We start from the raw sequence: 27,624 nt of genomic DNA on the forward strand, positions 1-27,624 counted from the left end.
GTTTGATTTTGGTTATTCAAGGGATTTGGTATTCTGTTTTCATTCAATTTCCATTCGATTTGGGTTGTACAGATTTACTAAAGACCAAATCGAATGTCAAATCGATTCTAAAACCAAATTCAACTCACATTCCAATAGAAATCGAATTTCTGCAAAACATCAATGTTTTCCCATAGCCCAACATAGAATCCCTCAATTACTAAAGTTCGATTTGAAATTGAACTCTAAATCGAAGTCCAAATCAAACCTCAAATCCCCAAATGTTAAGAATGATGTTAGACATTCGATTTTGGCTTCTAAACCTATTCTAATGGTAGGAAACTGATAGTGATGACTTTTTAAGTACCCTAAAGCATGTAGTGCAGTGTGGAAGTGGTAATAATGGATGCCCAAGATTATGGTATGTTGTGCACCTACCTGCATAATGCAAATCACTTTAATGTGCAATAGATAGCACCAGAGCACAATATTGGGCAATTTGGTTGGACAATATACTGTATAGAAATTTGAAATCATGATTGTTGTAACTGGCTATCCTGATTCAACCCATGATGCCTACTTCCTCAGCAATTCATCCCTTTCTGCAAAAATTCTTGTTGGTCAAATGCCAGAGGGATGGTTGTTGTGTAAGATACCATTATGTGCTAATGAAGCAGTTAACAGTAAATGTTACTATATTGTTCTAATTTGTTCACTTTCCATTAAAAAAGGCTATTTAGGCTATGGCTGTTATCCTTGGCTTCTGATTCCATTGTCAAAACCACAAACTCCTGCTGAGCATAAGTATAAAGAGGCACATATAGCCACCCAATCCATGACAGAATGCATCTTTGGTTTATTTTAAAAAGATTATTCTGAAGGCATATTATATAATTTGGCAAAAATGTTCGATATTGTGCTCTGCTGCCGTCTACTGCATAATCGTGCATTAAATAAACCACTCCCCAAAAATTATGCAATAAACAGGGAGCAGGCAGAGTTTTGTTTTCAACAACAAATTACTTTGGACCTGATTCAGATCTGATCGCAGCAGCAAATTTGTTAGCTAATGGGCAAAACCATGTGCAGTGCAGGGGGAGCAGATATAACATGTACAGAGAGAGTTAGAGTTGGGTGGGGTGTGTTCAAACTGAAATCTAAATTGCAGTGTAAAAATAAAGCAGCCAGTATTTACCCTGCACAGAAACAAAATAACCCACCCAAATCTAACTCTCTCTGCTCGTCATATTTGCCCCACCTGCAGTGCACATGGTTTTGCCCATTTGCTAACAAATTTGCTGCTGCGATCAGATCTGAATTACCCCCTATGTGTGCACAGAAAGTGGAAGGCAGGCAGGATAGCAGATTAGAACTAAGCTTATTGTCAACTATTTCAGCTGTAAGTATAGTAAAAAAAAAAATCATCACTTAGGTTTTCATGTACAAAACAGTGTAAAGAGAGAGCTTCCCCTTTAATTAGTGTGCATGTGATACATTTGGACCAATAGGAAGCAATGAGGAAGTTCTGTTCGTTTTTGCCTCTGGATTTTAATGGGGATTTGAGGTTCAATTTGGTAAGAGATTTCATAAATTCAACTCAAAATCCCTTCCACACACGAATCCACATTGAATTCGATTTGAAAATCGAATGCAAAATTGATTTTTAGTAAATAAGGGATTTTTCTAAAAGTTTAGAAACTCAAAAGGAATTGATTTCAATTAATTTTAAAGATTCTTAAAGTGCTTCCCAAAATCGAATTTGAGTAACTATACCCACAGGTGGGCGGCTGTTCACACTATCTCTAAGCCATGAGACGGGGAGCCCTCAGCTCGTTATCTGTGTCACATACATGCACTGCAGATGACTACTACCTCATAGCACAAATGTCACCCGGGAAGTCGTCCAGTGTGATAAGGTTGGATATTTTCAGGAGTGTTAGGAAACTCTCAAAGAAGAACTTCTGATGGAGCCAGTCTGGTTTGAAATGACTTAGCCATAGAATTCAGAGTCTAATGGGGTACACGTCTTCACTGTAAACCCTCACACAGAGGTTTTAGCTACGCTGCTTGCTTCCCACAGGTCATGTCCGCCATCGATAATTACTGGATGTGACTGGTAAGATTTGGATAGGATAGATACTGACAGGTAAACTGGAGTCAAGTGCAAGGTTCTGTAGCAGATAAGGTCTGAGTCAGAAGCATAATCCAAACACAGGCAGGGACATTTGGCTATCAGCAAGCAGAGTAAATGGTATACAGTCCAAGTTCTGGAAGTGCCTGCAAGAAGGTACAGTATCCCAGTAACCTGACTAAGGACAATGAACAATAGGCAGTCAAACATGGTCTAACAGTCTAGGTCAATAACAGGTATCAGGCAGAAGCAAGGTGTGCAGGACAAGTGTCTTCCAGTAAGCAGGAAACATCACCAGCACTGGCTTGTATACCCATGGTCGGCAGGAGACTGGAGGTCGGAATAGAGCAAGGCCTGTTCAGAAAGACTAAAGATACCAGAACTAAATTCTAAACACATTACATCTGCTCTGGCTCAATTGGATGCAGTGCTGGTCTTTAGTCCACAAGCTCCTGGGTTCCCATCCTGCTGACCACATCAGAGCATTTCCTTCCATGACTGTGATACCCGCTGCAACTCACAGGCAGTCCTAGGTCTGGAATTATTTTATTATGGCTTTCATACCTTGCTCTAGGACAGGGGTAGGCACCATTTTTTTCTTTGGAATTTGGGGCTTTAAATGTGGCACCCACAGTACCACCGCCATTAGAACATATACAATCATTTACAAAAGGAAAAGATGGGTACTGAGAATGTTAGTGGCTGTCCTGTACTAGTTTAGGTTGATAACTTGTAGTCTAGATATGAAGACATGCCTCAGATCTTTGTACTGTTCTGCAGCTGACTGTGATGGGGTCACTAGAGGCCCCGGCTTTGCTTGGTATGACTACTCTTGGGTTCTTGGCGAGGGTTTAGCACACTGAAAGATCTCCTCTGTGAGGGAAGGAGATGGAGTAGAAGGTGAAAACATTATTTGCAAGCCACCTTGTGTCGCTAGTATCAATGGCTGCCTATGTGAACTCTAGAAGTAGTGCGTGTCATCTGCTCATACTATTATTTTGTTGCTCTTTTCCTATTGCTAATGTCTCAGGATACAATGTTTCCATTTCTCTCCCCCATGCAGTGCGTCGGTAGTGCTGCGTCTGTTACAGATGGAGAAAGGGGGTGAGGGCCACCAGCTGGCGGGGCGTCTGGCAGTCCTGGAGGCACAGGTGAGACCACAGTCCAGTCATTTATAGACTGTTCATATTTTGCATCTGCACCTGACAGAGGCCTCTGATCCTCTCTAACACTTTCCTGAGGATAACACAAAGAGTACCGAAGTGTCCATCTAGAAACTACACAGTCAGCTACGTGACAGATCCAGATTGATGCTTAAAAAAGCAAAATCCTGCACATGGGTCTCAAAAATCCAAAGGGTAAGTATAGTATTAACGGTACTATAATGGAAACTACTGAGTAAGAAAGGGATCTACAGGTGTGCCGTCATACAACTGACTCAATGTGCCGCGCAGCGGGAGATGCCTTTCGTGAGTGAGCTGACAGGTCCTGTGTAACTCCGTTAGCATAAAGTGTCTTTTTTTCCACAAAAGAGCATCTTATTCGCGTCACTAGGACACACAAGCAGACTCTGCTGATTAAAATGATATGCGGCATGCCTATATTCTGTGTGCTGACGCACCTGTAGCTGCATAAGGAACGCTACGTTCAGTGCTATTTTTCAGCAGGAACCAGCAGGAACTCTCATTAAATAGACATTATCAGGAACTGGTTTCCTGAACCTGTCCTGGGCCAAAATTTATTTTCCATAAGATAAGTTTTATTTTAAAGTACATTTTGAGGCTTTCTATTCTATAAACGATATATCATCTGTCTATCTACAACTTTTTAATAGCTCCACCCCCAGACCTCATAGATCCCGAACCTATTTAAAAAAAATACTACTGATGGCACTGCTGGGGGCATTGTGCATCTGGCACTGCTGAGGGCATTGTGCATCTGGCACTGCTGGGGGCATTGTGTAACTGGCACTGCTAGGGGCATTGTGTATCAGGCACTACTGGGGCATTGTGTAACTGGCACTGCTGGGGGCATTGTGTAATTGGCACTGCTGGGCACATTGTGTAACTGGCACTACTGGGGGCATTATGTGTATATATGGAGGTACTCAGGGCATTATGTGTTTAAAAAAAGTTTGTGTACCAATTGATGCCCCACCCATTTGGCAGCTCCACCCACATCACCACCCACCTCTGCCCCTCCCACAATTCCTGAACCTATTTTCTTACAAAAAATATCACTGGCTATGTTACAGTGTTTACTAGGAAAACACTGTAACATAGCATTCCATATGCAGATACAGCTGCAGACGCACACAGAATATAGACAAGCTGCATATAATTTCAATCAGCAAAAGCTGCTTGTGCATCTTATTTGCATTGTTTTGTGAATCATATTAGAGCTATAACTACACTTTTTGGTGCCAGGTGCCAGAAAGAGGATTGGTGCCCCCATATACAGTATAAAATTGGCACAGTGCACTCCAAAGGCGCGCACAACAAATATAGGCTTGTGGATTCATAGATAAGGGGCGTGGTCACAACATAATACAATTTCATATTATGCTGCACTGTCGTCTCCATTATTCAAATTACTCCACACAGTAGTGTCACTTATACACATTACTCCAGACAAAGCCCCCTTTTACAGATTGTGTCAGACAGAGCCCCCTTTTACACATTATGCTAGACAGAGCCCCTTTTTACACATTACACCAGGTAGAGTCTCCTCTTTACATATTACGCCAGGCAAAGCCCCTTTTTACATATAATGCCAGTTAGAGCCCCTTTTTTACTCATTACACCAGGTAGAGTCCCCTTCTTACACATTACAGCAGGCAGAGTCCCCTTTTTACACAGTGTGCCAGATAGAATCCCCATTTTACACAATATGCTATGTAAAGTCCCTGTTTTACACATTACAGCAGGCAGAGCCCCCTTTTTACACATTACCCCAGGTAGAGTACCCTTTTTTCACATTACATTAGGCAGAGCTCCCTTTTTACACATTACGCAAGGTAGAGCCCCCTTTTGACACATTATGGAAGGTAGAGCCCCTGTTTTGCACATTACACTAGGTAGAGTCCCCTTTTGACACATTATGGAAGGTAGAGTCCCCTTTTTAGACATTATGCCAGATAGAGTCCCCCTTTTTACACATTACAGCAGGAAGAGCCCCCTTTTTACACATTACGCCAGGTAGAAAGAGGCGTAACTCTGGGAGGCAACGAAGGCATCTGCTGCCGGGCTCCTGCTCTGAATGGGGGCAGCTTTCTTCCCATTCTGTGACACCATACAGTGGCGAATTTGCCAATCTTGGTGTTCTCTGGCAAATGCCAAACGTCCTGCACGGTGTTGGGCTGTAAGCACAACCCCCACCTGTGGACGTCAGGCCCTCACACCACTCTCATGGAGTCTGTTTCTGATCGTTTGAGTAGACACATGCACATTTGTGGCTTGCTTGAGGTCATTTTGCAGGGCTCTGACAGTGCTCCTCCCATTCCTCCTTGCACAAAGGTGGAGGTAGCGGTCCTGCTGCTGGGTTGTTGCCCTCCTACGGCCTCCTCCACGTCTCCTGATGTACTGGCCTGTCTCCTGGTAGCGCCTCCATGCTCTGGACACTACGCTGACAGACACAGCAAACCTTCTTGCCACAGCTCGCATTGATGTGCCATCCTGGATGAGCTGCACTACCTGAGCCACTTGTGTGGGTTGTAGGGAGGTCATACAGGCACGTGGAGGCCACACACACTACTGAGCCTCATTTTGACTTGTTTTAAGGACATTACATCAAAGTTGGATCAGCCTGTAGTGTGTTTTTCCACTTTAATTTTGAGTGTAACTCCAAATCCAGACCTCCATGGGTTAATAAATTTGATTTCCATTGATAATTTTTGTGTGATTTTGTTGTCAGCACATTCAACTATGTAAAGAACAAAGTATTTAATAAGAATATTTCATTCATTCAGATCTAGGATTTGTTATTTTAGTGTTCCCTTTATTTTTTTGAGCAGTGTATATATATATATATATATATATATATATATACACACACACATATACTGTGTATATATATACACACACACATACACACACACACATACATACACACACACACACTCAATATATATATATATATATATATATATATATATACACACACACATGCATACATACATACAAATATTTATATATAGGGGGGGCACCATTATTTATCTTGCCTCTGGGCAACTGGGACAAACGTACTCCACTGCAGGTAGAGCCCCCTTTTTACATATTACGCCAGGTAGAGCTCCCTTTTTACACATTACGCCAGGTAGAGTCCCCTTTTTGCATAGTACAACAGCCCACTTTTTACACATCATGCCACGTAAGAGTCTCTCCTTTTCTTCACCTTCTATCCATTCTGTTCCTTGTCCTTCCTTCTGTTACCTACCCCCCAGTTTCCCCCCTTTCTCTCAGCTTCCCTGTATCTTATCGCTACACTTTATATGCTCTCCCCTCCCCCAGGTGAGCGCAGCACTACTCAGTTTTGTGTTAACTAACCTGCTATCTGCAGCAGCGCCAGTCACTCTCTAGCTTCTCTGTCTGTAGGTGCTGGCCACGTGCTTACCTGTACGCCATGCAGAGATGCTGCAGCCAGAAAAGAGGGAGCCAGGTGGGGGCGGAGGGTGCTGGCGGCCAGCTGCAGCTCTGCCTGGCTGACTGTTTGTGATTTATACTGTGCGGTGCGCATAGGAGCCAGGCGCAGCTATCAGCGGTGGCAGTGGGGCAACCGGCCTGAAACATGAAAGGACAGCAGTGTGGCCCTGCAGGTGCTGCTGGACGGATCTCCACCCACAGAGCATATGTGCTGTGTGCTAGGCACCGCCGGAACACCCCTAGTCACAGCCCTGAATCACATGCATTTTAGTGGAAAAAGTGGCATGACTAACGGCTTTTTAACTTGCAGAGAGGCTCGATGTGAGTGGAGTGGAGGCTAGATGTGAGTGGACACATCTTAGTGAGTGGTCCGTGGTGCTGATGGGAGTTTGCATTTTTGCACTGATTTTCATAAGTTGAATAATGTGTCTGTTTGATGCCTACCCACTGCCTCGGTTGGATGAACTTACTGAAAGATTAGGAACAACAAGGTACTTAACTACTCTAGAGTTAACCAAAGGGTATTGGCAAGTGCAATTAACCAAGGATGTCAACGAAAATACAGATTTACATGCAGAATTCTTGGCGCAACATTTAAAGACAAAGACTGATGTCAGACTGAAAATAACATTTAATATCAAGTTAAAAAATAGTTTAATAAGCATAAAATTAAATTAAAAAATGATAAGTTCATTCAATGGATATAGTCCACTCTGTAATGAACCAATTCAAAATTAAAAGTCAATGCCTCAACGGCAAAAATTGTCCTGAGACCTGGTATCCTTAGCCAAATAGGCTTTATGATGTATTTTATTAAACCAGTCTATAGCAGTATTCCAACGGTACAGCCTCTTGTCTTTCTACACTTTGCTCTGTAAATAGCTTAATCCACATTGGGAACTTTTCCGCAGCATACAGTCATATAGATAACTTTATGGGGGTAAATCCACTATTTTTCTGGTGACACTTTAGCCGATTACAGCGCTCATGTACCTGTTACTGGTAGTATGGTGGATCCCCCGTCTCTGCCGTCCTCGTTCCCCTCTGATAATGTCAGCCGCCTCCCAGAGCCGCGGTGATCCGTCGTTCTACACAGCTGGCAGTCTGTGGAACGCACCGCTCTGGCTTCCGGTTTCGCGGTTTCCGGCTTCCGGTGATGTTAGCCGGCGTGTGTGTGTGGTCCGTAGAAGATTCGGGCTCGTACTTGCTGTAGAACAGTGGTGCAGCTTCCAACGCGTTTCCCCCCTTAGGGGCTTCGTCAGGGATAGCTGCTTCCAAAATGTAGTCCTCTTTTAAAGGTTACATTAATTGATCCTAATTCCACCTCAGTGTGCTCATTCCACAAATACAGATTTTTCTGCAACGGAAGGGTTGTTCCAATACAAGATGTTGCTATCTGGGTTACATGGGTCACCCGCCACCTTCCAACGGATGATGAATAGAATTCTGAGGCCCCATAGACAGTTTGCTGCTGCTCAGCTAGATGATGTGATCATCTATAGTCCTGATTGGCAGTCTCACTTTACAGGGTACAAGCAGTGTTGGACTCCATCCATAAGGCATTGAGAGCCATACGGATGGAGTCCAAAGTAAGTTTTTTTTGCAAGCACATCTGCAAACAAAATGAAGAGGTGAGCCCCGGTATGGACCAACCTGAAGTTTGGAGCGAAGACCGTCAAACCTTGTATCATGTGGTAGAACACTATACATAGATGACACTTCAAAGATATTCAAAGATGACTACTTGAAAGACTTATGAATGTTAGGAATGATATAGATTATAGAATAAATGGGAGTCTAGAGAAATGAGAAAATCACCCAAATATGTATTGATACAGGTACTGCACTGTATGTGAAATAGCATTGCCAATTAGTACTACTGCCTTGATTTCTTAAGTGAAGATACAGGGATCCAGATCACTTGGTCACGGCAGTAGAGTAACAGAATTGAATACAGCACACTTCAACACCCAATGCAGCAAGGGCAGAGTTCAATAGCATTGCAGGGCTAGGCACAGACTGCCAACTCCTCACCAAGTTGTCCACAGATTGTTATTAAGGTGCTCCAGCAATACAGGGTCGCAGATACATAACCTTGCTCAATGGTCCAAATACTGTAATCTAGTATAATGGGTTCCACTGCAGATCACTGGAAAAGCTTCACCTCTTAGCTTAGGGTCAAAGACTCCATTCTCCAGAATGGCCATCTGCGGAGATACTACTATTCTCACTAGTTGGGATCAATGACAGTTTTGGCAAGCAGTCATTTCCATTTCCATCCGTCCACTGTCTACCAGTCTCCTTTGACTTTCTGTGCTACATACCCAGCAATGTAGCATTTCACATCCCAGTCAGGTAGGTCAGGCTTAGTAGTATTCACCACCAACAGTTCAGAGGTTTTGGTGGATGATCCATTCTGGACACCCATTGCAGGGTTTGAATCTTCAGAATTGTTGGAGGTTCCTGTTTCTGTAGCACTGTCCTGGCTGTGAGTGATACCACTCACAAAGTAACTAGCCAACATTTTGCCCAAGTCATTCGCTAAAATCACAGATTTTGGTAATCTCTCCAGTAAACCCACATTCACCTCCCCTGAACCCTGGCTCCAATCTAAACAAACTCAAGCCATGGGTATAATCATCATCTGGCCTCCTTCCATCAAAATATTGGTTTTGCAGTGCTTTAACCATTGATACGATTTAACTAAACTAGACAGACCAGGGTAATGAAGGATCTCGAGTCTCGGAGGCCCTGCAGCTTCTGTCCATTTGCTTGGATGGGCTGTAGGTGTTCCTCCATATTTACTGGGGTAGCCTTCCTAAGCACCGCTACTACCTCTACATGATAAACTACTTCCTCTGTCTCTGATGCATCAGATTTGTAGTACTCCTCTCCATTCTCAACTGGTACTTCTTGGCACACCGCCACATGGGGCATAGCTGGTTTTGCTCCCAGGAGTGGTCCTCTTCCGCATGTACCATGACCAGTTTACCCAGTGTAGCTTCCAATATTGCTGCCTTCTCCTAGGTAGCAGCTCCTGGTCCCAGTATGTGGAGCGAAATCCGCAGCTGTTCAGGTTTGCTGATGACTACAGCAGATGCTGGGCTAGCCATCACCTGGGTTCCACTACTGGTCACCTCGGACAAGTCCTAAACCACATCCTCCTCATAACGATGGTGCTCCAAGTCCCATTGAGCCTGTTCTCCAGTTAGGGACCCGCTTGCATCCACTGAGTTTAATTCAATTTTCCTTGCCTGACAAATTTCCTGCAGGGCTCCCTTCTTATGTTTATGTACATTTGTGCCGCGGCCTCCATTGTACTTTTGTTTTCAGCTACCGCGCTTGAGACTGAGTGATCCCACTCCTGGTCACCAAGTATAAAGATACAGTGTTCCAGATCACTCGAGCATGGTGATAGATGAAAACCAACAGTGGTACACTAAACATAATGCACAATACAAACTGAATAAAACCAATGGCACAAGACAGAGGAAGAACATGCATAAAATGACAACACCACAACCTGATTCACTTCTTGATGGGTGTTAGTGTTGCTTCTTTATTGTTAATGAGTCCATTCCAGATATTGACCTCAAAAGAGAAAGATTAATAGTGCAACACCGTTTGATAAAAAGAATCCCAATTTTTATTGATATTCCACTCACATGAAGGAAATATAATATTGCATATGTAGAATTCCACAATGCAGCCACGGCAGTACTCCTTTCCCGTGTTTCTTTGGATCAATACCGCGGGAGAAATTTATTTAGTGCAGGGATGGGGAACCTTCGGCCCTCCAGCTGTTGTTGAACTACACATACCAGCATGCCTTGCTACAGTTTTGCTATTTGGCCATGCTAAAGCTGTTGCAGGGCATGCTGGGATGTGTAGTTCAACAACAGCTGGAGGGCCGAATGTTCCCCATCCCTGATTTAGTGCAACACTGAGATTTTTTTTACACAGTTTTAATTTTAAAATCACACTCACATTCAGTAAAAAGAATCATAGCATAAAAAACATGGGGATTTTTGGTCCTCACACACAGCGGAAATGGGTTCCAAAGAAAGTCCTGGAAGTCCACACCGATGGTCAAGTTCCAGTTCCACCCCTCAGATATGTCCACGATGAAAAGGCACCTTGCTTAACACGTTTCAGTCCTCCAAAATTATGGTCCTTCCTCAGAAGCATGGTGCACCTAATGTCCCCCTACATATTTATACCCCCAAAAAAATGTAGTTGCTCCTCCCGGTTCCTGTGTTTCTGGGCCCCCAAAAACGAGGACGAGACGCGATCCCTCTCCTCCGTATAAACAGCACAGCACACTTCCGTAATCCAATTTCACATGACAGTTCCCACAATAAATCCCTGGCAGAGCATCACCTCTTTGCCTTCGTCAGTGATTTCTCGCTCTAGACCTCTGTGTAACTTTACTTATACCCCCAGAGAAGCGTTCTCAATTCCTGTGCTTGTTTTTTTTTCAGGAAACACATTTTTGCTCTGTTTCCACCCATAAAGGGTGTAGCTATCATTTTTGCCAGCAGAGTGCCTGTTTTGGAGATGACCACCATGCTTTTCAGTGAGGGACAGTGGCTTACCATTAATTGTAAATGTTTTCTCCATTTTTTTTACTGTGTCTTCTCTGTATACCCCTAGCGACGGCCATTCTGCCTTTTTTTTGTTCAAGTATTAGAAAAGTACATTGGTTATAGAAACCAACTACAAATTCCTCTCTAGATAGTAATGCTGCCTCACTGTATTACTTTCCATGTTTCCCTCTGTACAAGATCTCTGTTGGTTGGTTCCACCCAGGTTCAACATTTCACATTTGGTGGACGAGTCCCAGAATCACCACCTTTGGCACAAGGTTTTCTCTATTTCCAGGCAGCTTTGTGGCCTAGACGTTCTGACAGATTACAGATTTTGACCATTCAGTTGCACACACACGTCCATCTCTAAATACAAAAAAATCTTTGCTGAAGCATCTGTACAGAGCTGCCAAGGCAGAGATTCCAAAGCACAGGAAATATCCCACCGCACCACCTATGGGAATGGTTCTGTAGTATCGATTTGTACATGGACATGGAAGTTATCTCCCTCTCAGCCCTTGATAGATATTCTGAATTTATCTCCATCTGGTTTTATTTGGTGGACTTCAAAGATTCTCAAGAAAATCTGGCTTCCACATGGGCATCTCTTTCCATCTCCCCATCCATAGCTCTCCATCCCTTTCTCCCAACTGTCTCATTCCTTTTTGATTTTCAATTTCTTACACTTACTTGATTGGGCGGGATAAACTAAAGGGAAAATGTGGTAAAACCCCCGTTTTCGGGGATTTTATTGCATTTTCGTATGTACTGACACCCATCCGCCACATTTTCGCCCATAAGGGTATCGCCATCTTTGGATGGTGATACCCTATAGAAGCCTATGGGCTTCTTATCGCCGGCCGCCGGAACCCGGCACCTCCGCCACCCCTGCCGCCTCCGCCTCCCCCCGGCATACCTTCCTCCAGGAAGCCCGGATGGTAAACTCCTCCTCCCCCTAACAACGCAGCCGGAGGTCCTTCCGGCTGCACGGGAGAGGAGGAGGCACCAAGGACAGCCTGCTGCTGCTTCCCGGCAGGTGAACAAATGGAGACCCCAGGGAGGTGACGGAGATCCCCCACACACCACTTCACAGGTATCGCGGGGGGCCTCCGTCAGTGGCGTAACTACTGCCCCCGCAGTCCTCGCGGTGGCTTGGGGGCGAGGGGCTGCGGGGGCGCCACTGATTTTGAACAGATTGACATGCGGACGAGAGTCCGCATGTCAATCTGCGATCTCCTCTCCCTCCCTGCGGTGCCTGCTCCCACGGCCCCCCCCCTATGTGTTGGAGGGACACGAGCGCATCGCACGTCTCTCCTGTGTCCCTCCTGGCTCTCCCCCGGCCGGTCTAAGGAAGCAAGTGCCGTTCGTGAGCTCTGATTGGCTCACGAACGGCACTTCCTTTATTAGACCAGCCGGGGGAGAGCCAGGAGGGACACAGGAGAGACGCGCGATGCGCTCGTGTCCCTCCAACACATAGGGGGGGGCCGGGGGAGCAGGCACTGGGGCATATACCCGGCACTGGGGACATATACCTGGCACTGGGGGGGCAGATCTGGCACTGGGGACATATACCTGGCACTGGGGGGGCATATACCCGGCACTGAGGGCATGTACCTGGCACTGGGGGCATATATCTGGCACTGGGGGGGCATATACCCGGCACTGGGGGCATGTACCTCGCACTGGGGGCATATACCCGGCACTGGGGGGGCATATACCTAGCACTGGGGGGGCATATACCCGGCATTGGAGGCATATACCTGGCATTGGGGGGGAAGCAGGCACTGGGGGGGAATATCTGGCACTGGGGGCATGTACCTGGCACTGGGGGCATATACCCGGCACTGGGGGGGGCATATACCCAGCACTGGGGGCATATACCTGGCACTGGGGGGACATATACCCGGCACTGGGGGCATATACCTGGCACTGGGGGGGAAGCAGGCACTGGGGGGGGATATCTGGCACTGGGGGCATATACCTGGCACTGGGGGCATATAACTGGCACTGGGGGGGCATGTACCTGGCACTGGGGGCATATACATGGCACTGGGGGCATATACCTGGCACTGGGGGGGAATATCTGGCACTGTGGGAGAATATCTGGCACTGGGGGGGCATATACCTGGCACTGGGGGGGGCATATACCTGGCACTGGGGGAATATACCTGGCACTGGGGGGGCATATACCCGGCACTGGGGGCATGTACCTGGCACTGGGGGCATATATCTGGCACTGGGGGGGCATATACCCGGCACTGGGGGCATGTACCTCGCACTGGGGGCATATACCCGGCACTGGGGGGGCATATACCTAGCACTGGGGGGGCATATACCCGGCATTGGAGGCATATACCTGGCATTGGGGGGGAAGCAGGCACTGGGGGGGAATATCTGGCACTGGGGGCATGTACCTGGCACTGGGGGCATATACCCGGCACTGGGGGGGGCATATACCCAGCACTGGGGGCATATACCTGGCACTGGGGGGACATATACCCGGCACTGGGGGCATATACCTGGCACTGGGGGGGAAGCAGGCACTGGGGGGGGATATCTGGCACTGGGGGCATATACCTGGCACTGGGGGCATATAACTGGCACTGGGGGGGCATGTACCTGGCACTGGGGGCATATACATGGCACTGGGGGCATATACCTGGCACTGGGGGGGAATATCTGGCACTGTGGGAGAATATCTGGCACTGGGGGGGCATATACCTGGCACTGGGGGGGGCATATACCTGGCACTGGGGGAATATACCTGGCACTGGGGGGGCATATACCCGGCACTGGGGGCATATACCCGGGACTGGGGGGGCATATACCTGGCACTGGGGGGGGGAAGCAGGCACTGTGGGGGAATATCTGGCACTGGGTGCATATACCTGGCACTGTGGGGGAATATCTGGCACTGGGTGCATATACCTGGCACTGTGGGGGAATATCTGGCACTGGGAGCATATGTGGCACTGGGAGCACGGCCCTAGCAACAAGCACTACCCCCTAGCAACGAGCATGACACCCAGTGCATGAAACCCCTGGCAACGAGCATGACATCCTGGCACCGTGCATGGAACCAAGAGCATGAAACCCCTGGCAACGAGCAGGTAATTTAAAAGTAATTGGAATCCTTACTGTAGAACTTAATGTGTAATGGGCATTACGGTGTGTGGCATAATGTATCACGGACATTGCAGTGTGTGTCATAATGTATCTGGCATTACGGTGTGTTGTATACTATGTCACGGGCATTGTGGTATGTGGTATAATGTCTCAGGATCATTGTGGTGTGTGTCATACTGTGTCACAGACATTGTATGTGCTATAATGTATCAGGGGCATTGCAGTGTGTAGCATAATGTATAACGGGCATTGCGATTCCTGTCATAATGTGTCGGGGGCATTACGGTGTGTGGCATAATGTGTCGGGGGCATTACAGTGTGTGGCATAATGTGTCGGGGGCATTACGGTGTGTGGCATAATGTGTAGGGGGCATTACGGTGTGTGCATATTGTGTCATGTGCATTATTGTCAGTGATCGCAAAAACGCGCTATGGCGCGTATTTTACCCAGAAACAGCCGCCCGGGACTCACATTTAGAAGATGAGCGGGTCCCACAGGACGCGCTCATCTGAATATGTGTTTGCATGTGTTAAGCCTGTCAGCGGAATGCAGGAGGTGACTGGCTGTTTCCTCGGCCAATCACCTCCTGTAGTCTCCATCCAATCACAGCCTGCAGCATCTTCCGCTTTGAATCCTGCTCCCCACCAGCACATGAATCTGTGCTGCAGGGCTGACAGACTGGCCCCGCTCATCCGGCTCCACTGCCGCTCTGCCGCCAGCACCCTCCTCTGCGACTGGGAGTACAGCTCCGGATCTGCCCGCCGCCACCCCCCTACCCGGGACCCGCTCAACGCCCCACCGAGACCCGACAACTACCTTCCAGCAGGAGCCGGCCGGGCTGCACAGCTCCCGCTGTAGGTAAGCAGTAGACAGTGCTGCATCGCCCCGCTTCACCTGGAGTAGCTGGTGCAGATGCGGGATGTCCGGGGGCTGCAAGCTCCGTGTGTGCAATGTGAGGCCGCGCAGAGTGTCAGGGCCTCACTGACACCATTTTTCTGACAGCACAGTGCAGTGAGTGCACTGGCACAAGTAGCCAGCCGGCGCCGCAGCATGAAGGAGCTATCTGTGAAATCGCAAGCAGAGGCTGGCAAGAAGGAGCTCCTCCGATCGCTTCCCCTGACGGGCTGGCCACTGCTAAATATACCAGGAATCAGTACAACTGTGCAGTGACACTGACTTTCCCATTGCACCTGGGGCTCCACTACTTTGACACAGTTGGAACTGATTATCGGTATATTTAGCAGTGGCCAGCCCGTCAGGGGAAGCGATTGGACGAGCTCCTTCTTGCCAGAGAACAGCCTCTGCTTGCGATTTCACATAGAGCTCCTCCAGGCTGTGGCTACTACAGGCGCAGGCTGGCTACTTGTGCCAGTGCACTCACTGCACTGTGCTGTCAGAAAAAATGGTGAGTGTCAGTGAGTTGCTGCTGGGGGCGGAGCCACTTGTGTCAAACGGCCCCTTCGTCCAACTGGAGGTGATAAGTGAGTGGTTACTGCAATGTGCCTCAGTGCTCTACCAGGCGCATTGTGTATAATAACGTGTTCTACCTGAGCAATGTGTATAATAACGTGTTCTACCTGGCGCAATGTGTATGATAACGTGCTCTACCTGGTGCAATGTGTATGATAACGTGTTCTACCTGGCGCAATGTGTATGATAACGTGTTCTACCTGGCGCAATGTGTATGATAACTTGCTCTACCAGGCGCAATGTGTATAATAACGTGTTCTACCTGGCGCAATGTGTATGATAACGTGCTCTACCTGGTGCAATGTGTATAATAACGTGCTCTACCAGGCGCAATGTGTATGATAACGTGCTCTACCTGGCGCAATGTGTATGATAACGTGCTCTACCTAGTGCAATGTGTATAATAACGTGCTCTACCAGGCGCATTGTGTATAATAACGTGTTCTACCTAGTGCAATGTGTATTATAACGTGCTCTACCAGGCGCATTGTGTATAATAACGTGTTCTACCAGGCGCATTGTGTATAATAACGTGCTCTACCAGGCGCATTGTGTATAATAACGTGTTCTACCTGACGCAATGTGTATGATAACGTGCTCTACCTAGCGGCAATGTGTATGATAACTTGCTCTACCTAGCGGCAATGTGTATGATAACATGCTCTACCTGATGCAAAGTGTATGATAACGTGCTCTACCTGGTGCAAAGTGTATGACGTGCTGTACCTGGTGCAAAGTGTATGACGTGCTGTACCTGGTGCAAAGTGTATGACGTGCTGTACCTGGAGCAAAGTGTATGACGTGATCTACCTGGATCAGTGTGCATAGGAGGTTCTACCTGGTGCAATGTGCATAAGCGCCACTACTGTGTGGTGTAATGTGAATTGACACTATTATGTGGTCACGCCCCTTCCCTATGAAGCCACGCCCCTAAAATTTTGCGACGCGCCTACGGCGCGCACTACCTGTTCTTTATGGTCTATGTGGTCTAACACCAATTCACTTTCTGCCTAAGGGCACCAAAATGTCTAGTTACAGCTCTGGTGCAGGGTGTCCTGCATGCTACACAGCCCAGCAGCATTGTCACCCCCCATCCCCCCACCTTGCAACACTTTTGTAGTGTCCAAACAAGATTAAAATTAATAAGAACCTTCATTCCGATGGGACCCAGAAAAAGACCGGTAGGACCCCAATTTTTAAAAGTGAAGGGTCCCTGGGACCCACTTTTTTTTGGGCTCAGCGCGATCACTGATTGTGTGTGGAATAATGTCTAAGGGCCATTGCAGTATGTGGAATAATGTATACTGGGCATTACTATAAGGAGGAAAAATGACAAATAATGTAAGGGGCATGAATCAGGATTATTTTTCTTTCCTGTGGTGGCCAACGTCTGGGCGTGCAGGTTGCAAAACTGGGGTATAAGGTATTCTTTTCCTGCAATGCCATGCCCTCCACGCAAAGCCATGCCCATTTAGACAAAGCCACACCCCTTTTTGCCAGCGCACGCCTGCGGTGCGCGCATTTTTCTACCTTTGCTAGTGCCAATTACGGGGTGTATGGGGGGAGGGGGGGGTGAAGGATTTTTTGGCTTGGGGGAGAAAAATTTCTAGTTACGCCACTGGCCTCCGTCACTGCATTGCGATGTTGATCGCATTTGTTAGTACATATGCGATCAACATCGCTACGATGGGCGGTGAGGGGCGGCGATGTATGTTACTACATCCCACCCGTTGTCTTCTAATATGTTCTTTTTGTGATTTTCTCTGCAACTTTTTAAATTGTGCCGTTCTCTGCAGCATTTCTTTATTTATGTGTCAGTCCTGTGTGTTATCTGTTCTGGTGCTCAATATATATAAGATTGCAAACAAATGATTAAACTGTATCAAGGCTAGTGAATGTTCATAAACATGTGTCACAACCAAAAAATGAGAAATTGAAGCAAAAAAGTAACAAAGTAGTTCTGGCTGCAAATAAGCGCAACATAGTGTGAAGCACACTTGACTTAATAGAGATATCTAAGTTAAATTTGCTCTCATCTATATGTCCAGCAAGTGGTGTGCTACCTCCAGCAGTTCCAGGAGACACTGTCCAAAACAGCATGGCGTATAGGATGATAAACAGTAGTGGAAATACTTTGATGCAGACTGGGACATTTCAGACTGATAAATGCCTGTAGGCGTCACGACTCAGGCTTACCTGCGGATGGATTCGGCACGGGATTTGTGGACACCGGAACTGGAATGAAATTAGTAGGCAGAATATAGCTCTTTCACATGAATAGGTGGTGGCAGTGAGAACTGCTTTGTAATATTTAAGCTCGAGGAGTCTTTGGTAAGGTATTGCAGTAAGTGATACTAAAGATGCTGGATCACTTGTGAAGAAGTTCCGAGCTGAACTAGATTAAAACTGGACTGGAGTGCTGATCAGGCTAGTACCGGGATGATGACACTTGGAATGAGACTCTGGTAATTATGGACTGAACCGGTAAGACTATGGTAAAAGCGGACTGGAACCGGTGAAGCTTGGTAGAACCGGACTGGAACCGGTGAGACTTGCAGAACTGGACTGGAACCGGTGAGTCTTGGAGAACAGGACTGTAACTGTTAAGGCTTGTAGAACTGGACTGGAAACGGTGAGGCTTCGAGAACCGGACTGGAGCCGCTAAGACTTGTAGAACCAGACTGGAACCGAAGAGGCAAGTAGAACCGGACTGGAACCCTATAAAGCTTGTAGAACCAGCTGGAACCAGTGTGGCTGGTAGAACTGGCCTGTACCGGTGTGGCTAGTAGAACTGGCCTGTACCGGTGTGGCTGGTAGAACTTAACTGGAACCGGTAAGGCTGATAGAACCAGACTGAAACTGGTGAGAGCCTGGTGCATAGATGATGAACGCTGTAACTCAGGAAGCAGGACTTCTGTAGTCACAGTAGGGTTGTGACTAAGTTGCTCAGGCCCAGAAAGCTGCAACTGGACTTCCTTTAAACCCCCTGCTGGGCTGTGAATGGCTGCAGACAAACTACCTGGCCGGACTGTGGCTTATGTTGGTGAAGTGGAGATCAGTGGGAAATTATGGAATGCAGCAATGTCAGAGAAAATCACAGTACTACAAACAGGAGCTTGAATAAACCTCAGGCACACAAATAGTTACCAGATAGTCTGAGAACACTTGCGCAATACGCCTGGGAAGGTGCTGCAGCTTGGAAACTAGAAAGAAAAAGGTTGAAATTGCGTGGGGTCCCCCCTCCTAAGCCAAACCAGCCTCGGGCTCTTTGAGCCGATCCTGGTTGCAGAAATATGGGGAAAAAATGGACAGGGGTTCCCCCATATTTAAGCAACCAGCATCGGGCTCTGCGCCTGGTCCTGGTTCCAAAAATACGGGGGACAAAAAGAGTAGGGGTCCCCCGTATTTTAGAAACCAGCACCGGGCTCCACTAGCTGGACAGATAATGCCACAGCCGGGGGTCACTTTTATACAGTGCCTTGCGGCCGTGGCATCAAATATCCAACTAGTCACCCCTGGCCGGGGTACCCTGGGGGAGTGGGGACCCCTTCAATCAAGGGGTCCCCCCCCCAGCCACCCAAGGGCCAGGGGTGAAGCCCGAGGCTGTCCCCCCCATCCAATGGGCTGCGGATGGGGGGCTGATAGCCTTTGTTGAAAGTTATGAATATTGTTTTTAGTAGCAGTACTACAAGGCCCAGCAAGCCTCCCCGCAAGCTGGTACTTGGAGAACCACAAGTACCAGCATGCGGCGGAAAAACGGGCCCCCTGGTACCTGTTGTACTACTACTAAAAAAATACCCCAAAAAAGACATCACACACACACACCTTGAAAGTATAACTTTAATACATACATGCACACCAACATACATACATACATACATACATACATACTTGCCTATGTTCCCACGCAGGTCGGTCCTCTTCTCCAGTAGAATCCATGGTGTACCTGTTGAAAAAATTATACTCACATAATCCATGGTTGAAGGCTCCTCTGCTTGTAATCCTTTTGTAATCCACGTACTTGAAAAAAAAAAAAAACGGATACCCGACCACGAACTGAAAGGGGCCCCATGTTTTCACATGGGACCCCTTTCCCCGAATGCCTGGAACCCCCTCTGACTTAAGTCCAAGAAGGTTCCATCAGCCAATCAGGGAGCGCCACGTTTGGCACCCTCCTGATTGGCTGTGTGCTCCTGTACTGTATGACAGGCAGCACACGGCAGTGTTACAATGTAGCGCCTATGCGCTCCATTGTAACCAATGGTGGGAACTTTGTGGTCAGCGGTGAGGTTACTCTCGGTCAACCGCTGACCTCAAAGTTCCCACCATTGGTTATAATGGAGCGCATAGGCGCAACATTGTAACACTGCCGTGTGCTGCCTGTCATACAGTACAGGAGCACACAGCCCTGTACAGTAGTTTATTCACATTATATCATGCAATAGTGTCTCTTATTCATGTTACATCACACAGTAGTATCACTTTACTCCTCACATTAGTTCCGCTTATTTACATTACACCACATCATATTGCTCTTTATTCACATTAGACCACACAGTAGTGCCCCTTATTTATATTACACCACATCATATTGCTCTTTATTCACATTAGACCACACAGTAGTGCCCCTTATTTACATTACACCACACCATATTGCTCTTTATTCACATTAGACCACACAGTAGTGCCCCTTATTTACATTACACCACACCATATTGCTCTTTATTCACATTAGACCACACAGTAGTGCCCCTTATTTACATTACACCACACCATATTGCTCTTTATTCACATTAGACCACACAGTAGTGCCCCTTATTTACATTACACCACACCATATTGCTCTTTATTCACATTAGACCACACAGTAGTGCCCCTTATTTACATTACACCACATCATATTGCTCTTTATTCACATTAGACCACACAGTAGTGCCCCTTATTTACATTACACCACATCATATTGCTCTTTAGTCACATTAGACCACACAGTAGTGCCCCTTATTTACATTACACCACATCATATTGCTCTTTAGTCACATTACACCACACCATATTGCTCTTTAGTCACATTAGACCACACAATAATGCCCCTTATTCACATTACACCACATCATATTGCTCTTTAGTCACATTACACCACACCATATTGCTCTTTAGTCACATTAGACCACACAATAATGCCCCTTATTCACATTACACCACATCATATTGCTCTTTAGTCACATTACACCACACCATATTGCTCTTTAGTCACATTAGACCACACAATAATGCCCCTTATTTACATTACACCACATCATATTGCTCTTTATTCACATTAGACCACACAATAATGCCCCTTATTTACATTACACCACATCATATTGCTCTTTAGTCACATTACACCACACCATATTGCTCTTTAGTCACATTAGACCACACAATAATGCCCCTTATTCACATTACACCACATCATATTGCTCTTTAGTCACATTACACCACACCATATTGCTCTTTAGTCACATTAGACCACACAATAATGCCCCTTATTTACATTACACCACATCATATTGCTCTTTATTCACATTAGACCACACAATAATGCCCCTTATTTACATTACACCACATCATATTGCTCTTTAGTCACATTAGACCACACAGTAGTGCTCTTTCAATACGTTATAGACCACACGCCATAAAAAGAAGGTGATACCCTCTGCATTGATACATAGGTAGCGGGGGTTAGTACATTTAAAAATGCGGTAAAACCTCCCAAAACGGGGGTTTTACTGCATTTTTCGTTTAGTACATCTTGCCATAATTGCCAGCAGACTGTGTAGAAGGGTGGGTATTACCAAACCCATGCTTAATTGTTTCCTAATGGTGTTGGGGACCTGTGACCCATTTAATGTATCAGCAATGTGTGTAGAATTACAATGCTCTGATCATGGTGCAGAGGGAAGAGTTTTCCAACTAGTAAGGAATAAAATGAAATTAATGTGGTGATGTCTTACTTCCATCTGCAAAAGCCCCGACATGTCTAGGGGTCTCATGCCTAATACTGACCCCACTTTCTCCATGACAGATGGATTATCTCACAGGGATCATTTCTACACTCACAGAGAATGGTTCTACCAGCAAAGATCAGATACTAGGTAAGAAAGGTTTTATTACAAACTGTACGAAGAGACAGACGGGTGTATATTATGTAGTGTAGGAAGAGACAGATGGGTGTATATCATGTAGTGTAAGAAGAGACAGACGGATGTATATTATGTAGTGTAGGAAGAGACAGATGGGTGTATATCATGTAGTGTAAGAAGAGACAGACGGATGTACATCATGTAGTGTAGGAAGAGACAGACTGGTGTATATTATTATTACATTTTATTTATAGGGCGCCACAAGTGTTTTGCAGCGCCATACAAAGGACAGTAGAGGGAGACAAAACTTAGCATAACAGTAAATAAATAACAAAAATAGAGTGCAGGTAACAAAGAGTACCACAATTCTCATACATAATACAGCTTAGATGTAAGTAGCGAGGGAGTAATCATTGTACTACTTGGGGCTGGCGGCCATAGATAGAGAGGAGCCTTTACCAGCAGGAGAAAAAGCAGGTAAAGATGGTAGCTGAGTGAAATGTGTCGAGAAGAGGGCTTTGACAACAAGAGGAAAGAGGGCCCTGCTCTGAAGAGCTAACAATCTAGTGGGGAGGGGCGACATACAGATGACATGAGGTGCAAGCAAGCGGGAGGTAGCCTGATGGCAGTATGCATGCAAAGCAGAGATGGTCACGGCATGAGGCAGGGGGATGGAGGAGCAGCCTCAGGACTAGGTTATGCATAGGGAGGGTAAGCTTTGATGAATAGGTGGGTTTTCAGTGCCCGTTTGAAGCTTTGCAAGGTCGGGGAGAGTCTAATGGAGCGGGGGAGCGCATTCCACTGAAGGGGTGCAGCATGGGCAAAATATTGAACTCGTGCATGAGAAGTAATAACCAGGGCAGAGGAGAGGTGACGGTCTTCGGCCGACCGTAGTGGGCGGGAGGGAGTATGAAGGGAGAGGAGGTTAAAGATGTAGGGAGCAATGGAATTAGAGATGGCCTTGTATGTGAGGGTGAGGTGTGAAGAGGATTCTGTAGAGGAATGGGAGCCAGTGCAGGTATTGGGGAAGGGGAGTAGCAGATGTGGAGCGACGAGAGAGGTAGAAAAGCCTAGCTGCTCAGTTCAGGACAGATTGGAGGGGAGCGAGGTGGGAGCAAGTGAGGCCAGTGAGAACATTGCGGTAGTCGAGTCGTGAGATGACCAGTGAGTGGATGATAAGTTTAGTTGCACTCTGGGAGAGAAATGGCCTGATGCAAGCAATGTTGCATAGCTGGAACCGACAAGATTGCGCCAGAGCTTGGATGTAGGGTACAAAGGAGAGGGAGGAGTCAAGAGTGACGCCCAGGCAGCGGAGTTGGGGAACGGGGAAGATGGTGGTGTTGTCAACAGTGATAGAAATATTTGTAGGGGGTGTTGCTCTGGCTGGGGGAAAGATAATGAGTTCAGTTTTGTCCATGTTGAGCTTCAAAGAGTGCTCAGACATCCAGGAGGAGATAGCAGAGAGGCAGCTGGAGACCTGAGAGAGGACAGAGGGGGACAGATCAGGAGAGGAGAGGTAGAGTTGTGTGTCATCCACATAAAGGTGGTATTGAAGGCCAAAGGAGTTAATGAGCGCACCCTGGGAAGAGGTGTACAGGGAGAACAGAAGGGAGCCTAGGCAGAATCCTGAGGGACACCAACAGGAAGGATGGGAGGGTGTGAGGTGGTTCCAGAGGCAGAGACAGAGAAGAAGCGGTTAGTGAGGTATGAGTTAAACCAGTCAAGGACGGTGCTAGAGAGGCCAATGTTTTGGAGTGTGCGGTGGAGGAGAGGGTGATCCATGGTGTCAAAGGCAGCAGAGAGGTCCAGAAGGATGAGCAGAGAGAAGTGGCCCTTGGATTTGTCCGAAAGCAGGTCATTGGTGACTTTTACCAGGGCAGTCTCGGTGGAGTGGAGTGGGCGAAAGCCAGATTGTAGTGGATCAAGGATGGAGTTGACAGAGAGGTAGCTAGTGAGATGGCTGTAGACCAGTCGTTCAAGTAGTTTGGAGGCAAAAGGGATAAGAGAGATGGGGTGGTAGCTAGTGAGTGATGAAGGGTCGAGGTTGGTTTTTTTGAGAATAGGGGACACCAGAGCATGTTTGAATGGTGAGGGAAAGATGCCGGTAGAGAGCGATAGGTTAAAGAGGTGAGCAGGGTGGAAACAGGCAGTGGGGGGGGGGGGGAGTGGAGAAGACAGGCGGAGAGGGGGTTCAAGGGGCAGGTTGAGAGGGGGGAGGATAAAATGAGGGAGTGGACTTCCTTGTCTGAGGTGGGAAGGAAACAGGACAGGGTGGGATAGATGGAGGGCAGGGATGGTGGGGGCAGAGGGGTGACGGGAGGAGATGTAATTTTGGATAACCTCAATCTTGGAGATGAAGAAGGAGGCAAAGTCAGTGGCAGTGTGGGAGGAGGGGGGTGAAGGAGTGTTGAAAGTTTCAAAGAGTCGGCGTGGACTGGAGGACTGAGAAGAGATGAGTGCTTGGAAAAAGGATTGCTTGGCGAGGGAAAGAGCGGAGCTGTAGGAGGAGAGAATAAACTTGTAATGAAGGAATCTGCCAGAGAGTGAGATTTCCTCCAGGAGCGTTCTGCGGCGCGTGAACATTTTTGTAGGAATCGTGTAAGTTTGGTGTGCCAGGGTTGGGGCTTGGAGTGGCTGAGGGGGACAGAGAAGAGGGGGGCCACAGAGTTGAGAGCATTGGTAAGGGAAGAGTTATAGAAGGAGGCTGCCTGGTTGGGACAAGTCATAGTGGAAAGAGGAGAGAGGAAGGTCTCGAAGGAGGACAGGATAGCGGGGTTGAGAGACACGAGATTGCGTCTGGTGATGGTGGGTCTGGCCGTGGCGGGGAGAGGGGAAGATGAGAGGGTGAAAGAAAGTAGATGGTGGTCAGAGAGAGGGAAGGAAGAGTTAGAGAAATCAGAGAGATCACATCGGTGGGTGAAGACAAGGTCGAGGGAGTGGCCGAGATTGTGAGTACGGGTGGAGGACCATTGAGAAAGTCCAAAGGAGGTGGAAAGGGCACTACAGTACAAGATATACTTCCTACATTATAGCTTGTACTGTAGGAAGAGGCAGACGGGTGTATATCATGTAGTGTAGGAAGAGACAGACGAGTGTATATTATGTAGTGTAGGAAGAGACAGACTGGTGTATGTTATGTAGTGTAGAAGAGATTGACAGATGTATATCATGTTGTGTAGGAAGAGACAGAAGGGTGTATATTATGTAGTGTAAGAAGAGACAGACGGGTTTATATTGTGTAGTGTAGGAAGAGACAGACGGGTGTATATCATGTAGTGTAGGAAGAGACAGTTGGGTGTATATTATGTAGTGTAGGAAGAGACAGACGGGTGTATATCATGTAGTGTAGGAAGAGACAGATGGGTGTATATTATGTAGTGTAGGAAGAGACAGACGGGTGTATATCATGTAGTGTAGGAAGAGACAGACGAGTGTATATTATGTAGTGTAGGAAGAGACAGACGGGTGTATATCATGTAGTGTAGGAAGAGACAGACGAGTGTATATTATGTAGTGTAGGAAGAGACAGACGGGTGTATATCATGTAGTGTAGGAAGAGACAGACGAGTGTATATTATGTAGTGTAGGAAGAGACAGACGAGTGTATATTATGTAGTGTAGGAAGAGACAGACGGGTGTATATCATGTAGTGTAGGAAGAGACAGACTGGTGTATATCATGTAGTGTAGGAAGAAACAGAAGGGTGTATATTATGTAGTGTAAGTGTTACGTTCCTGATGCTCAGAACTAGAAAGATGTTGTGAAGTGAGTCCAGAGCACCAGGACGTGATGCTGAAATAGGGAGGGAACGGGAATAGCCCCTAGCACCCTACCTCCGTTGTTTTACCCGTGTAGTCAGTTCACGCCTGAGTGACTATGGTTTCTTGGGCCCACGGAAGCCGCGTTTGAAGGGCGGATTAGGTCTGCCCAACTCCGATGCCCCCAGGTCTTAGCGTGAGACAAAGCGTGAACCGAGACAGGATAATAACAAGGGGACCTATAACTAACGCAAACAGAAGCTAGGGGCTACTAACTACCCTAAAACTAAATTTATGTGCGGCACGCCGCCAAAGGATAAGAACAACAAAAGATATCACTGTCCTCTCCCCCACACGGCACTGCCGAGTTCCGGGGAGGACAGTGAAAAGCGGAAACCTCCGCAAAAACCACCAATACAAAAAGTACCAAAAGGACTAAGCGGCCTAGGCCGCAACACGCGGCAGAAGCCGCTACTCATGAAACCGGGAGAGAACCCCAACAAACGAGAACCCCCAGATGACTGCAACAGGTTCACTTGAACAGGAAGGATTCCCAGGACCGGCTTCAGAAATCCAGAACTCAGGAGCACAGGGAGCAGGATCGACCAGATACAGCTGACCAGGAACAGACGTTACAAGGCAGGAACAGCATACAGGAAGCTATCACCGGCGTCTGTGCCAGGTAGTGAGGGAGAATATAACAGGGAGCCCTCCAATAGCTGCAGCGAAGCTTAATTAGTAATGTCGTGCAGCTGCCCTGCTGCACGACCAGAGCTAACAGGTGTATTGATTGATAGGAAGCAACGGGGAACGCGGTTCGTCTGTGGCGTCCCCGTTGCTAAGGGTCCGGCGGCTACGCACGCACGGCGTCCCAGTGTTGCCAGGGACCCGGCGGCTCAGCGCGCACGGCGTCCTGGCGTTGCCAGGGACCCGGCGGCTCAGCGCGCACGGTGTCCTGGCGTTGCTAGCCGCCGGGCGGGCAGGAAGGGAGGTGCGGCGGCCTTGAGCGTCGCTCGGAAGCAGACCGAGCGGCGCCGCGGACCGCGGCACCTAACCGTACTCCCCTTGAGGAGGGGTTAAAGAACCCCTAAAGCCGGGTTTCTGAGGAAATTCCTGAAAGAATAATCTCTTAAGTTTAGGGGCATGTAGATCCTTATCCAGGACCCAAGACCTTTCTTCCGGGCCATAGCCTTTCCAGTGAACCAAAAAATAAAGCCGGCCCCGAGAAACTTTGGAATCTAAAACCTTCTCCACCAAGAACTCTTGTTGCCCCTGAACATCCACCGGAGGTCTACCCTGGGAAGTCTTCCGAGGGAATCTCCTGGAAGAAAAATACTGCTTCAGAAGGGAACAGTGAAAAGTATTGCCAATTTTGAGTGATTTAGGCAAGCGTAGCCGAAAAGCAACTGGGTTGACCTTCTTAATGATAAGGAACGGTCCAATAAATTTGGGTCCCAATCTAGCCGAGGGTTGTCGGAGCTTGATGTTGCGGGTTGACAACCCCACCTTATCTCCCACCTTAAAAGTGCATGGGTGTCGGAACCTATCAGAATTTTTTTTTTCTCGGAAGGCAGCCTTCTTAAGGGCAAGGTGCACCTTTTTCCAAATCATTCTGAGACGGGAAGTTAAGGTCAACGAGGAGACTGGAAAATGAGGGTAAAAAGAATTGGCTCTAGGATGAAAGCCCAAGACCGAAAAGAATGGGGACTCCTTGGTGGAAGAATGACAAGAGTTATTATAGGCAAACTCGGCCAAAGGAAGAAATTCAGACCAATCATTCTGAAGTTTGGCCGAATATAGCCGTAAAT

The 27,624-nt window shown here is 47.2% G+C and overlaps 1 protein-coding gene across 1 annotated transcript in view; it reads left to right on the top strand.

Moving 5' to 3' along the window:
- The window catches only part of LOC135051004 (transient receptor potential cation channel subfamily M member 2-like), a 41,000-nt gene that overhangs the window by 4,248 nt on the left and 9,128 nt on the right, over positions 1-27,624 (top strand). The window contains exons 4-5 of the mRNA XM_063957207.1: positions 3,174-3,261; positions 22,001-22,070. Coding sequence (XP_063813277.1) covers positions 3,174-3,261; positions 22,001-22,070 — 158 coding nt within the window. The remainder of the gene's footprint in view (positions 1-3,173; positions 3,262-22,000; positions 22,071-27,624) is intronic.

The sequence above is a fragment of the Pseudophryne corroboree genome, chromosome 2 (assembly GCF_028390025.1).
Source record: "Pseudophryne corroboree isolate aPseCor3 chromosome 2, aPseCor3.hap2, whole genome shotgun sequence".
NCBI lineage: Eukaryota > Metazoa > Chordata > Amphibia > Anura > Myobatrachidae > Pseudophryne > Pseudophryne corroboree.